Source organism: Microtus oregoni, unplaced genomic scaffold (genome assembly GCF_018167655.1).
Source record: "Microtus oregoni isolate MIOR12 unplaced genomic scaffold, Mior012 000023F_ref0000262, whole genome shotgun sequence".
Lineage (NCBI taxonomy): Eukaryota > Metazoa > Chordata > Mammalia > Rodentia > Cricetidae > Microtus > Microtus oregoni.
The window spans coordinates 2,531,988-2,546,237 of NW_024543082.1; the positions used below are offsets into that span (position 1 = coordinate 2,531,988).

At 45.6% G+C, this 14,250-nt stretch overlaps 1 protein-coding gene across 2 annotated transcripts in view; it reads left to right on the forward strand.

The window, feature by feature from the left end:
• The window catches only part of Lmln (leishmanolysin like peptidase), a 57,203-nt gene extending 44,629 nt beyond the window's left edge, over positions 1 to 12,574 (forward strand). Inside the window, exons 14-17 of one of the 2 annotated variants that reach the window (XM_041673398.1) lie at positions 684 to 843; positions 4,374 to 4,504; positions 5,798 to 6,008; positions 8,535 to 12,574. In XM_041673398.1, coding sequence (XP_041529332.1) covers positions 684 to 843; positions 4,374 to 4,504; positions 5,798 to 6,008; positions 8,535 to 8,635 — 603 coding nt within the window. In that variant the 3' untranslated portion in view covers positions 8,636 to 12,574. Of the gene's footprint in view, positions 1 to 683; positions 844 to 4,373; positions 4,505 to 5,797; positions 6,009 to 8,534 lie in introns of those variants that run through there. The other variant, XM_041673399.1, reaches the window with a different exon arrangement.
• The last annotated feature ends 1,676 nt before the right edge of the window (positions 12,575 to 14,250 follow it).

The following is a 14,250-nucleotide window of genomic DNA, read 5'->3' on the forward strand; positions in this document are numbered from 1 at the left end:
ATCTCTTTACATAACCCTGGCTGTCCTGGAACTCACTCTGTAGACGAGGCTAACCTCAAACTCATAGAGATCCACCTGCCTCTGCTTCCCATGTGTTGGGATTAAAGGTGTGCACCACCATGCCCAGCCCAGACAACAGTTTTAAGATTTATTTATTTATTGTGTATACAACATTCTGCCCGCACACCAGAGGAGGGCGCCAGATCTCAGTACAGATGGTTGTGAGCCACCATGTGGTTGCTGGGAATTGAACTCAGGACCTCTGGAAGAGCAGTCAGTGCTCTTAACCTCTGAGCCATCTCTCCAGCCCCAGACAACAGTTTTAAAGATTAAACATTCTAACAAAATACAACCTCAGTTTACATGAATTTGATCCGTATATGCTAAGGAATGAAAATATTAAGTGTTTGTCTTAAATATTCCTTTTGCTTAGTCTAATTATGCTTCATCAAATTCATTATCTTAATAGGTAACTTAATTATCTTACCACTTATTTCTAAAACCGCAGCACCCTGAAGATGCCCTCTAGGACATATTACATCATCTTTATTGGACAGTTTCTGGGGGAACCGCACTATTGTTTTATGGTCCGAAGTACTAGCAGATTGCTGTAATTGCCTGGGTCTTGTTTTGCTCTTACAGAATGACTCTCATTCTTCTCCCCTCCTGTGATCTGTCCACAGTACTTTGACGAGCTCAGTGGAATATCTGCAGAGGACTTACCTTACTACGGTGGGTCAGTAGAGATCGCCGACTATTGCCCTTTCAGTCAGGAATTCAGCTGGCACTTAAGTGGCGAATACCAGCGCAGCTCTGACTGTAGAATACTGGAAAATCAACCAGGTCAGTAGTCTGATGAAACGAAGGGCTAACGACACCATGCAATTTCATGTCACCTATATGAAGTAATCGCTAAGGAAACAGCTCTTGTAGCCAGGCAACCTCAAGTTTGTGTTTCACCTCCTCTGCTGTCTGTCCACATAAAAATTACTCAGCTTTCGTGGTCCTTGCTTTCTCTGCCCATATATCATGTACCTCATAAATTACTACAAAAATTAAGTGGGAGCTGGAGGGATGACTCAGCAGTGAAGACCACCTACTGCTCTCGCAGAGGACCTGAGTTCACTTCCCTGAATGCCAGGCAGCTCTCAGCTGCTTCTCACTCTGTCCTCAGGGAATCTTAGACCCGCTCTGGGCTCCACAGGCCCTTTCACGTACATGCATATACACATCACAGACACACATGTACACATAGCTTTAAAGAAGTACGAATAAATCTTTAAAAACAGCAAGAAGAAGAGTTAAGTAGTAAATGCTCAGAACTGTGCTGACCCTGGAGAGGACGGCTGGCTATGCACACGGACACGAGCATGGACTCACCTTCCCCCTGCCCTGCAGAAAGCATGCATTTCCTACCATGTCATGTCTCTGAAGTCCCTACGGGAGACATAAGAAAGACGTCGTGTTTTCCCAGTGCATGAACAGACGATTGAGCAAGATCCTGTAGGGCTCCTCCTCATTTATTGGAGTACTTTAGGGAACCTGTTTCCCCTGTATCTCTGCAGATCTCGGGATAATACTGTGTCCCAAAGCCAGAAATAGATAGTACCGTATTATCTATTTCCTTTCAATACATACAAACAAGACAGCAAAGCAATAAACAGTATAATCATTACAATTCTCCTAACCAAGTTTGTAGATAGGAGCGGCTGGCTGCGTTCCTGCCCAGCTCTTGCACAGCTAGCTTTATACCTGAAATAATTACACACAAATTGTATTCTTTTAAACACTGCTTGGCCCATTAGCTCTAGCCTCTTACTGGCTAAGTCTCACATCTTGATTTACCCATTTCTAATAATCTGTGTAGCACCACGAGGTGGTGGCTTACCAGGAAGGATCTTAACCTGCATCCATCTTGGAGAGGAGAGCTATAGCATCTGCTTGACTCAGCTTTCTTTCTCCCAGCATTCTGTTCTGTCTACTCCGCCCATCTAAGATCAGCCCTATCAGAGGGCCAAGGCAGTTTCTTTATTAACCAATGAAAGTAACACATAGACAGATGACCCTCCTCCATCACAAGTTTCTAAACAAATATTCTCAAATATGATGCTTAATAAAAAGTAGGAATTAGCCATGCATGGTGGCTCGTGCGTATAATCTTAGCACCTGGAAGGTTGGAGTGAGAAGATTAGAGAGTTTAAGGCCACCATGGCTATAGAGTGAGACCCTATCTCAAAAAGCAAGGGAAGAGATAGCTCAGTGGTTAAGAGCACTGACTGCTCTTCCACAGGGCCTGGGTTCAATTCCCAGCACCTGCATAACTATCTGAAACTCCTTTCTAGGGGATCAGACACCTGCTTTTGGCCTTTTAGGTACCAGGCAGGCATGCCCTTGGTGCACATGCTGCCAAAACACCCATACATATAAAATAATAAAACACATTTTTTAGAAGGGGGGGGGGGACAACAACAATTTTTTTCCATCTTTTTTCAAAAATTTTAACTTGGTCATTTCCTCTTTCCATCTTATTTCTACTTTATTAAAATTAGATCATTTAAATCATATATATATACATATATATATACATATGTATATATATATAATTTTTTTCCATTCTTTTTCTTTTCTTTTTAGAAGAGTGTCCTGAACATACAGGGCAGTGGGCTTGGCAGTAGCTAGAGTAGTAGCCCAGGGCTACCGCTTGGGCCTCACCTGGCACACTTACATGAGTGCTGTCATTTTTGCTCTCACTCACCTATTGCAAACACTAATGATGGAGCCGCTCAGCAGTGCCCTGCTGAAGTGAGGAACACACAGGTCTGCCCGTAAGGATTGGCTGGAAGACCACAGTGTTGTTTCAGAGCTAGGCTCAGTGCCACTTTTTAAAAATACGGATACGTCAGGCTGTGCGGCTGAGAATATGAAGTGGAACGGCCTTGGGCTCAGCTGGAGGACTGCAGTTGCCTGGAAACCCCACTTTGTACACTATTCAGCGTTCTTCTCAAAGGCTCGACGTTCACAGACGAGAGCTACATAGGATTTGCTTTTGCTATTTTACATTTTCTTTCATAGCTCATAAAATTTAAAAAAAAAAAACTTATAGAAAATCAAATAAATGGGCTACTTAAACTCTCTACTTTGGAAAACATGAAACTTGGGCAGGCAAATTGATTCGGTGGGTAAAGGCACCTGCTGTCCAAGCCTGGTGGCTCGAGTTGGATTCCTGGAACCCGCATAAAAGTGGAAGGAGGAAGGTATACATCCTCGTCCTCTGACCGCCACACATGCACCTTGGCACGCTTGGCCAAGCCCATGGTATTCACACACATGTGCAGACACAAATAAGAAATAGTGAAAACACCACCGCGAGGCTTGTGAACTGTAAGAGAGAACGCACACACTGTGACTAGAGTCTGGAGACTTTGTCCCTTCGCCTCCTAAAAAGACCATTCACCTACATATCTGCAGCTGGGCTTTAGTCTGTGACTGTCGTCTGTGTTTCCAGAGGGTGCCACAAACTGAAGATAAAAAGATTTAAGCCTGCAGGAGGCAAGAGGCAGGAAGACCACAAGTTCTGGGTCCAACCTGAACTACATACCAAGACACTGTCTTCAGAATCCAAACCATAAAATATTACACCTGCCCTGAGTCACATGAAAGGACACCTTATTTGTAGGTCGTCACAGAAGTGGCTCTTGCTTTGGTGTTAATTCTGTTATATATAATTTCTAGAACTAGGTAATTAACCTCTATTCTTAGGGCCCACTTAATCTCATTTCCGAAGGTTTAGTAATTCTCTCACACCGGCTCCTTTCTGAAAGCTCAGTTGAGCTTGGAGTCTTTTTTTTTTTTTTTTTTTTTTTTTTTTTTGGTTTTTCGAGACAGGGTTTCTCTGTGGCTTTGGAGCCTGTCCTGGAACTAGCTCTGTAGACCAGGCTGGTCTCGAACTCACAGAGATCTGCCTGCCTCTGCCTCCTGAGTGCTGGGATTAAAGGTGTGCACCACCATCACCCGGCTTGGAGTCTTATTTATCATTTTTAAGATGAAATTTTCCATTCAGTAAATTTGATCTGCTTGTGTGTTTTTGTTTTGGGAGGCAGTTTCCTCTGAGCCTGGCTTCAGACTCAGCTCTTCCTGCTTTGCCTTCCGAGACCTGGGGCCATAGATGTGGGCAGGCCGCCTCAGCACGTTAGATTGTTAAACCCTCTTTCATGCTGTTGCTATTAAAATAGGGCCTCTGTAGCCCAGGCTGGCCCCAAGTTGGCTGTCTTCCTGTCTTTTCATTGACTTTTAATCATGAAAACAGAATATCTCATTTCTTATTCTTCACACTAATGGTCAGTGTGTGAGAAGACTCTTTGGATTTGTTTCAGAAATGTTTAAAAACTACGGTGCAGAAAAGTACGGCCCTCACTCGGTCTGTCTGCTTCAGAAATCAGCGTTTGTCATGGAACAGTGCGAGAGGAAGCTCAGTTACCCAGACTGGGGTAGTGGATGCTACCAGGTAAACCGCGAGTTTGGCCACTACTCCTATATATAATATTATATCTTAGATTATGATTGATATCGCTTCTATAGATGATTTACTGATCACTACTGTCACTCACTTGTGTTTTGTAATTATTAGTGTGAGTGCTGGGGCTTGTGAAAATGCTGTCATTTCTTTGAGAGAAGTTGCTTGTAACTGTCTGTTTGGAATATATGTAACTTTGGCTAAGCAGGCGTGGTAGTGCACATCTTTAATCCCAGCACTTGGGAGGCAGAGGCAGGCGGGTCTCTCTGAGTTCAAGGCCAGCTGTCCAGAACAGCCAGGGCTAGATAGTGAGACCCTGTCTTAAGATAAATAAGTAAAAGTAAGTTGTTATAGACTCAGAGGTTCTGTGATTTTACTTCTGAATATAAATCCTAAAGAGATAGTGGCAAATACGTAATTTTGTTCTCGAGCAGGTTCTGTTTGGTAAGGCAACAGTGTTCAGTTTTATGTCAGAAAGTCTATAGAGGAGCTGGGGTCTGCCTGGTGGGAGAGTCTGCCTTGCATGCACACAGGCCTGTTTGATCTCCAGCGTGGAGACAAAGGGAGGACCACAGCAGGTACATGCTGGATGGCGATGTCACTTTACTAAGAACTGATCCAGATGTAGGGATTCTGTGAACGGGGGAGGCACCCAACTAAAGAATTTTCCTGTCCCCACTCACAGGTGCCAGGGCCTTAGTTACGGTTTCTGTTGCTGTGATAAAACACCTTGACGAAAAGCAGCTTGGGAGGGCAGGGTTTGGATCAGCTACAGGTTCTTCTCTATCACCGAGAGAAGACGGGGCAGGAATTCAAGGCAGCAACAAAAGCTGAAGCTGTGAGGAACTGATTACTAGCTTGCTCCTCACACCTGGCTCAACTCTACCCCATCTGCCCACAGTGGCGCCACCCATGGTGGGCTTGTCCCTCCCACATCATTCAGTAATCTAGAAAATGCCAGGCTGGCCTCAAATTTACTCTAGCTGAGGAGGATGATGATGATGGTGGTGGTGGTGGTGGTGGTGTGTGTGTGTGTGTGTGTGTGTGTGTGTGTATGCACTTGTGTGTGCGTGCATGCACCTGAACTTACTACAGTGCACGTATGTAGATCCCCAGTTTACTGGCCCTTTTTTAAAAAAAAAAAAAAAAAAAAAAAAAAAAAACAAAGTCGCTGGTCTGGACAGACATGTTCTGGGGTTATATGACTGTGACATTAAGTGAGGAACCGTGTGATACGCGTTCATCCTGGACTCTTACTGACTTCATTTTTCTTCCCATTTGAAGGTTTCTTGTTCTCCTCTAGGTCTGAAGGTTTGGGTTCAAGACACTTCATATCTGTGTAGCCGGGCTGGGCAGGTCCTCCCTGTCCGCATTCAGATGAATGGCTGGATTCACAATGGAAACCTACTGTGCCCCTCCTGCTGGGACTTTTGTGAGCAGTGTCCCCCGGAAACTGACCCTCCCGCTGCCAACCTGACCCGAGCCCTTCCTCTGGGTGAGTGCCCTTCACCGTTGGTGGAACGAGGGATACTGAGGGGCCCTGGAGCAGGACAAGCTCCTTTCCCTCTCTCTGCTGCCTGCTGTTACTAGAAGCTTGAATTGGTAACCGCTTCTGTGGTACAGCAAGGACAGGCAATGCTCTGTGTGGAGAACCTGGTAACCCTCTCTCAAGGCCATGGCACTGGACATTACACTTATTATTTTTGGAAACTAAGAGTGAACAAAGCTCTGCTCATCAAATACAAAAAGAAACTAATTATACTTTAGTTGTATCATAACTAAGATACTGACGTGAGTTCTGGAGCAGGCCTAAGTCCTCTCTGTCTGGTTGAGGACCTCTAGGAAAACTGCTGCCTGCTTTTATTAGAAGCTTCAAAGCCAAGTCCAGTCAAGGCTGAGACGATGATGTTTCTGCCCCGGGACATGACAGAGGTCAGCAGCGGTGATCACAAACACTCCTGGCACCCTGCACTTCAGTCACATGGCCCTTACACTCTCTCTCCTGCTCCCTCTTCGTAGGGAGCAGCGGAAACCCTGAGTTAGTGAAGGGGTGTTGACGTGGGCACAGTCATGCCAAGGACCCCAGTGCCCCAGCCCTATAGAAGTGACAAAGCCTTCATAGGCGAGACTCAGAATGGTGGCAGAGCCTTCTTCCAGGATTATACACATAAAGACTAGCAATGCAGCTTCCTTCTGGGTGTTTATAGACTTCCTACTCACTCTAGGGAGCCCCTCTCCCTCGGGTGTACATAACAAACACTCTGAGGTTCCTGGTTGTATCAGTAATTGGTTCACCTCCATCAGAGTGTGCACAGCCCCAGCTTTTCAGTGACACCCGTTGTGTCTCTTGTTTCTTTAGTGGGTATTTTCTTCATTCCTACAACACCCTAATCAGGTCAAGTCCACTCTACTGGACACAGCATCTCTTTATGTATCAGTTGCCTCTCTGAGTCTGTATGTTGTGTCGTCATTGCTGTGACCTCCTAGTCACCTCCTGACCCCCACGAGCACAGTTCTGAGAACTGTTCAGAATATAACAAGACTAGGACGACCTTGGGTGCTACCTTTCCACTTTGTAAGCAGCACTTTAACCCGCTGAAAAGCCTTGACTCCCCATGTGTGCCCGTATGTGTGACTGGAGCACAGTCTTAGCTGACCTGACCACCTGTTCAGAGAGCTAGGAATGCTCACATACTCTTGCTCTAGTATGTAAGACCTGTGTATGTGTTTGTGTGTCTGTGTGCACCTGTGTTTCTGTATGTTTGTGTGTGTCTGTGTGTATTTTTGTGTATATGTCTGTGTGTGTCTGTGTGTCTGTCTCTGTGTATCTCTTTGTGTATATATGTGTATGTGTGTGTGTGAATGTTTATGTATGTGACTGTGTGTATGTCTCTGTGTGTCTGTCTCTGTGTGTCTCTGTATGCGTGCAATGTATATGTGTCTGTTTGTGTCTATCTGTGTGTATGTATCTTTGTGTCTGTCTATATCTTTTTGTGTTTATGTGCATGTATGTCTGTGGTGTGTGTGTTCGTTCCTCTCATTTAGCTCATGCTGGTCTCAAACAGCAACTCCCTCTGAAGCTGAGGGTGAGGGTGCCTTGAACTTCCTCCTATCCCCACCTTCCAAGTGCTGGGACTATGGACCTGTGTCACCATTGCCACACCTACTTTATTCTGTGCTGGTGATAGATCTAGGACCTCACACCAGCTTGACAGGCACTCTGTCCCCTGAGCTGCATCCCCAGACTGAGTTGTTTCTCTTTAAAACAGTCACTCCCTGCTAAATGTTAACGTGTGATGTTTTCAGTGTGCTCGCCTGAGACATCTAGTTAGCCCACAGCAGAGTTTCATCCCTGCTGCTGCTGACTTGTGAATTAGACTGTTTTAGTACTAAACCGCTAAAATTAAAGCTCATATTTCACAGGGCGTAGTGGCACATGCCTAGATCCCAGCACTTGGGAGACAGAGGCAGGAGGATCAAGAGTTCAAGTTACCCTCAACTACGCAGAGAGTTTGAGATTTACCTGGGCTGCATGAGACCCAAATGAACAAACAAACAAACCTGCTTATATTCTAAAATAAATATAGAATGATTTCATCCCCACTAATTCTTCTACTTTTTTTATTGTTCCCATGTGGTTTGTTCATATAACCTTACAGAAATAATATATTTTAGAATACTAAAACTCATTTACTTATTATTTTCAGACAGGGTCTCACTCTGTCACCCAGGATGGCCTAGAACTTTCTGTGTAGACCAGGTTAGCCTTAAACTCATAATATCCTCTCACCTCTGTCTGCCTCCAGAGTACTTGGATTACAGAAGTGCACACCATGCCCCATTTATAGAGGACTGGGGATTGAACACATGGTCTCAGGCATGCAGGGCACGCGCTCTACCCTGGAGCTGTAGCTCTGGACACCCTCTGAAGGTGGTGCTTGCTCACCTCATAATCCTCTGCCCACCTTTCAGTATTTAATTGGAGTGATTAAATCACAAACATTTTGTTTTTCTACTGTAGATCTCTGCTCCTGTTCTTCTAGCCTGGTGGTCACGCTTTGGCTCCTCCTAGGCAATCTATTTCCCCTGCTGGCTGGATTTCTTCTGTGTGTGTGGCACTAGGGTGGAAAAGTGGATTCTCAAGATGACAGTTTTGGCATGTTCCCATGAACAAAGCACAAAACCTGGGCGAGGACCAGCCCTGGCAGACGATGAGATGGCAGAGGTGGCGTCCCTGACTCTGGCTTGGACGTGCTGGCCGCAGCAGGATGGTGACGCATAGCTCCACTGCAGTCACTCACCGGCCACACAGCCACCTCGGAGCTTAGAGAGGAATCGCAGGCGCCCGAGGCTCCTTGGTGTATGGATGTGCAGTTTTCCGGCAGTGAGTTCTCCTTTCAATGCACGACGGACGGTGGGATTTGCCGTGACCACATGCCTCAGCATTTGCATTAACTGAAAAGTTCCTGAGCACTGAGGTCACTCACAGGGCAGCTGACTGACCACTCCAGAGTTCTAAGTTGACTGTCCCACCCTCCAAAAGACAAAAGTGGTCGTTGGGGTTTCAGATTTCCCATCGTCATTGCACAAGCTTTAAATGAGCACCTGCACACGAGACACTCAAATCATCATGCTCTTTGTCACTTCCGTTTTGCTTCCGACGTAACTGTGTTTGCCTTTCCTGCCAGCTGTGTGGCCTGTTTGCCACCAGGCTGTTGCTAGTTTGCTGTCGGCTCTGAGCTGTCTTCGTTTGAGCTCAGTGTCCACTTGCATTTCTCATTAATTTCATAGCAACTTGAAAACCCATGGGAGAGTGTGAAGTACAGTGCATAGGAAGAACGCTGAAATCGAGAACCAGAAGACAGCATGATTGCACGTGCCCGGGTGATAGTTAAAAGAACTGTAAAAATCCACCAAAACCCAAGCGGTCCTTTCGGCCTATGGACATTAAGAGTTTAGACGTGGACAGGCATGCAGTTACTTCCAAGTAGACTGAGCTGTTACAGACGAAGTGCTAATCTCTGGAAGTTATTTCATGGACAAGAAGAAAAGCTCAAGTCAAAACAAGGTGATCTGGCTTGTTTCCAAAGAGCCAAGTGTAGGTTGGACATCCAGCCTGCCCACGGGGCCCATCTGTGTCCTTCAGAGGTGGAAGATAACCTTTGCTTTAAATGTCTGTCTCTCCCCACGATTGACACTCCTGCTCCACGTGGATTCTGGGAGGCAGCTCTGCTCTGGTTCCAGGGCTTACCAACCCTCTAGTGACTCAACCTTGACATTCTTCAGTGAAGACTGAGGTCCTGTCTTTCTCCCTAAAGGTGATCAGTTCTGTAGCCTTCAGGACCAGCAAGATAGCCCAGGAGCTAAAGACACTTGTCACCAAGCCTGAGTCTGAATCCTGGAGACCACGTGGAAGATGAAAGGGACTGACTGCTGAGTTCCTCTGACCCACACACAGGCACAGCAAGTACACACAAGTAAATCTAAAACAGTGTTTAGAACGAAATATGACATTTACACCCCCACCTCCCCCCCACCCCTGTCCATCCAGCCTATAGTTACCAAGTGCTCTACGTAAGGAAAGCTGAACGTGGGAGCCTGCTTGGAAAGCAGAGGCAGGGAGATCTTGAGTTCAAGGTCACCCAGCTACATAGGGAATTTGAATTTATAGCTAGTGTTGGCTGCATGAAACACTGTCTTGAGAGTTGAGAAAAGAAAGAAATTGTGTAAGTGAGCGAAACCCGAGCACTAAGTAGTAACTCCAGTAACCGCGATACTGCGGCAGGACGGCAGGCCTCGGAATGGAGGGAAACTCTCCCTTTGTTTTTAGAGGCAGGAAGTTAAAATGTGTGCTGCCTACAGTACAAGTTAGAGGAATTCATCATTGTGAAAAGCTGGGGGGGTCCCAAATTCAGTCAGCTTCAGCGATAGAGATTCGCGGTCTGTAGACTAGCACCCTGTTTCACCAGTGTTCGGTGTTCTTTAAATCGTACAACGTCAGAAAAGTGAGGATGTGTTGAAAGAAATATGCAGTATGCTGGGCACGATGGCGCACGCTTTTAATCCCAGAATTTGGGAGGCAGAGGCTGGTGGATCTCTGAGTATAAGGCCAGCCTGGTCTACAAAGCGAGTTCCAGACCAGCTGGGGCTGCATAGTGAGATGAACCTGTCTAGAGGTGGGGGGAAAGAAATATATGTTAAACTTTCATACCTATGATGATTATACATCCTACAAAATGTATAAAAAATTTCACCAAAAATATCAGTGGAATGTATTGAGAGTCGGTGGTAGGTTTGACTACATTTTGACTGTTGTGCAGTGGTGCCATTTAGGTAGCATTGTTTCCAAGCATGGTGCTTTTTATACTTGAAATATATTTTTGCTTTATTTTTTAATTAATATAATTATATTTGCACTAATGACTTCCTGGAGAAAATGTTACAGATGATGTTTTTTGTATATATATTTATTCAGCTTGGAATGTGATGTCTCAGTGTTTTTTCTGCACAGACGTGAAACTTATGCAGTCCATGTCAGGAAGCATTGGACTCCCGAGGGTTCCTAGCCTCGCTGCTTGGTCCACTCCTCTCTGGTGAGGCTAGAGTGAAGTCGCTCATCCCTGGTCCCACATCGTGTACTTAGCAAGACTTAGATGGTCACAGCCCGTAAGACAGTTTAAGAGGCTCATTGTCACTTTGAGTATAGCAGCTAAGAAGAGCCCTCTATAGTCAGATTCTGATGGAGAATTAGCTGTAGAAGTCATCTGACCTGAAGAACTCATACAGCCTTGTGCTAGCGTTCTGTGGCAGATCAGCCTTTCACATCAAAAGGACCAAACCAGTGGCCAAGGTGGAGACCCAGCAGGGCGCTCCATGCTGGAAGTGAGGTGGGGCAGGAAGGAGAGGGGGGGGGACTGTTTTCCCTTCCTGAATCAGAAAGGTCAAGTGTTTATAAAAAACCGGCTACCTCGGTGTTCAGTTCAAGCAGCTCATGGTGTTTCAAGGTCCTAGGTGTCATGCATACCACGTGAGTTGTCTCAGGTTTTCTCAGAGTTTGCAGGAAGGAAGCAAAGCCATGTGAGGGGCCTTGAGCAGGGCGGGAAGGAGCTAGGCAGCATTTGATAGCCCGTGTCGCCTCCTCTGATTCATCTACAGAACATCCTTCTAGTAATCCTACGTTTTCCCGACAGGATTCTTATATTTCTATGACCAAATGGGCACTCTGTAAATGTTATAAATTACGTTAGCATTAGTTTTCAGCCTGGGTTGACCTAGAGTTTATTGAGATTTGAAGATCTCACATAATCGTATCGGTTGTAAATAGTTTTAGGAAGACACATAAGTAAGCCTATCAGAGTATTCTGGGAAATGTTATTAATGTTTCTTCAGTATTAGACTTACAGATTGAACCGGACATGGTGTTCATGCCTGTAATCCCAGCACGGGAGAGGTAGAGGTAGGAGGATTATGATTTTAAGACCAGCCTGGGCTACAGAGAGAGACACTGTCTCATTCCCACCGCCCCCAGAGAAGAGATGATTTTCCAATTGTGGCCGTGTATAAGCAGTAGGGTGGTTGGGTAAAGCTAGGACTGACTCTTGACGAGAACTGGTCACTGCTGGCCCTCCTCAGCCTCCTGGAGTCTCCAGCCAAGACACTGTCTGTGCTCCATGCCTTGCCCAGCTGTGGACGTAGAAGCCAGATGATCAGAGAAGAGCCCGTCTCTGCAGACACTGAGTGGTCCCTGCAGGAGGTCATGGACATTGCTCACACCTCACAGCCAGCTTCACTGGGCACTCATTCTCTGGGCCGTGACCATTGCCCCAGGCTCTGCTATTTGTGTGTTCATTCTGAAGGAAGGACTGAGCTGGAGAAAAGACTTTTGGTGGTGGGGGGGGGTTCCTTTTTTAAAATTAGGTTGGCACTGGGGAGGGAATCCTTTTGTTTACATTTTTAATAAGTAAAATAGATTTTAAAATTAGCCTTTATTTATGCTGGTGAATTTTAAGTGTAATATATTCCTTAGAAAAACACATTTAATAAAAATGGAAGCTAACTTGAAGCTTTACCTAAAACCATTCACTTCGTTGTTGCTGTGTTCTCTTTGGTTTTGAGATGGGGTCTCACTGTGTAGTCGTAGCTGAACTCGCCCTGTCCTGAATGCTGGGGTTAAAGGCGAGTGCCACAATGCCCAGCAACCATCAACTTTTTAAAATGTGGATGAGGAACACAAACACAGTCATGAACTCTTTGCGGGGAGGATAGGTGGTTACTAATGTGAAACAAAATTCAGTTTTACTCAACTGTAAATAAAGCTGTCCCACATCCAGGATGGAGACAGACCATGTGTGAAGCCTTGTAGGGTTAACCTGGAAAGAGAGCAGGCCAGACTGTTCCCGAGAACACTGATCCCTGCTGCAGCCCAGGCGCTTGGCTCCTTGGCCAGCCTGCAAACATCCTGCCCGCCATGGACCTGCCTTCCCAGAATGCACTTGGAGCCATTCTGCTCTGACATAGAGCCACTGATCAGATTGTAACTATCGAATAGAGATATTCATGGGAATTTCCTAACCTTCAGATTCTCTTTAAAGCTTTACATCTTTCATATAAGTACCTAAAACTACAAACAATAGGTTCAAGTGTTGAACTAAATCTAGTTATAGTTGCTCAGCATGCTAACGCTAAAGTTCATAGAGTCTTGTCTACAACTCCTTTTGGTATGATCATAGACTAGCTCACTGAGGGAAGCCTGTTACAGATATTAGTCTTTTTTCCACAGCCTTTCTCATGGATTTTGCTCAGTTTTGACAGGGCCTCATGTAGCCTAAGCTGCCCACTCCTGATCCTCCTCTTACCACCTCTTTTTTTTAGGACTTATTTATTTATTATGTATACAGTGTTCTGCCTGTGTGTATGCATGCACTCAGCCCCTTTTTGTGCCTTTATATCTTAAGGTTATACTTTCTACCTTAGAATCAATACATATTGGCACTCAGTGCCACCAACCCACATCATTTTCAGGTTCTTTTTGTTTTGTTTTTGTTTTTTGTTTTTTTGTTTTTCAAGATAGGGTTTCTCTGTAGCTTTGGAGCCTGTCTTGGAACTAGCTTTTGTAGACCAGGCTGGCCTTAGACTCACAGAGATCCACCTGCCTCAGCCTCCCGAGTGCTGGGATTAAAGGCGTGCGCCACCACCGCCCGGCAAGAACAGTACATTCTGCAGCCTTTAATCCCAGCACTCAGGAGACAGAGGTGAAAGTCTGTGAGTTCGAGGCCAGTTTGGTCTACATAGAGAGCTGCAGGACAGCCAGGACTACACAGAGAGACACTAGCTCAAAAAAAAAAAAAAGTACATTCTTTTAAACCGCTGAGCCATCGTCATCAGCCCTCTTGTTAAGGCTCTTTTTTAAAAAAAAAAAAAATTATTTATTTATTATGTATACAATATTCTGTGTGTGTATGCCTGAAGGCCAGAAGAGGGCACCAGACCTCATTACAGATATCTGTGACCACCTTGTGGTTGCTGGGAATTGAATTGAGGACCTTTGGAAGAACAGGCAATGCTCTTAACTGCTGAGCCATCTCTCCAGCCCCCCCTTGTTAAGGCTCTTAATCCCGGAGTCCAATCACCTCAGCCTGCGTTAGAGTGTGTGTGTGTGTTTGCCAACCCTTAGCCTGCGCTATACCACCCTACCCTTTCCCCACACCACCCCTACCCCACCCTGCCCTCACGGTACC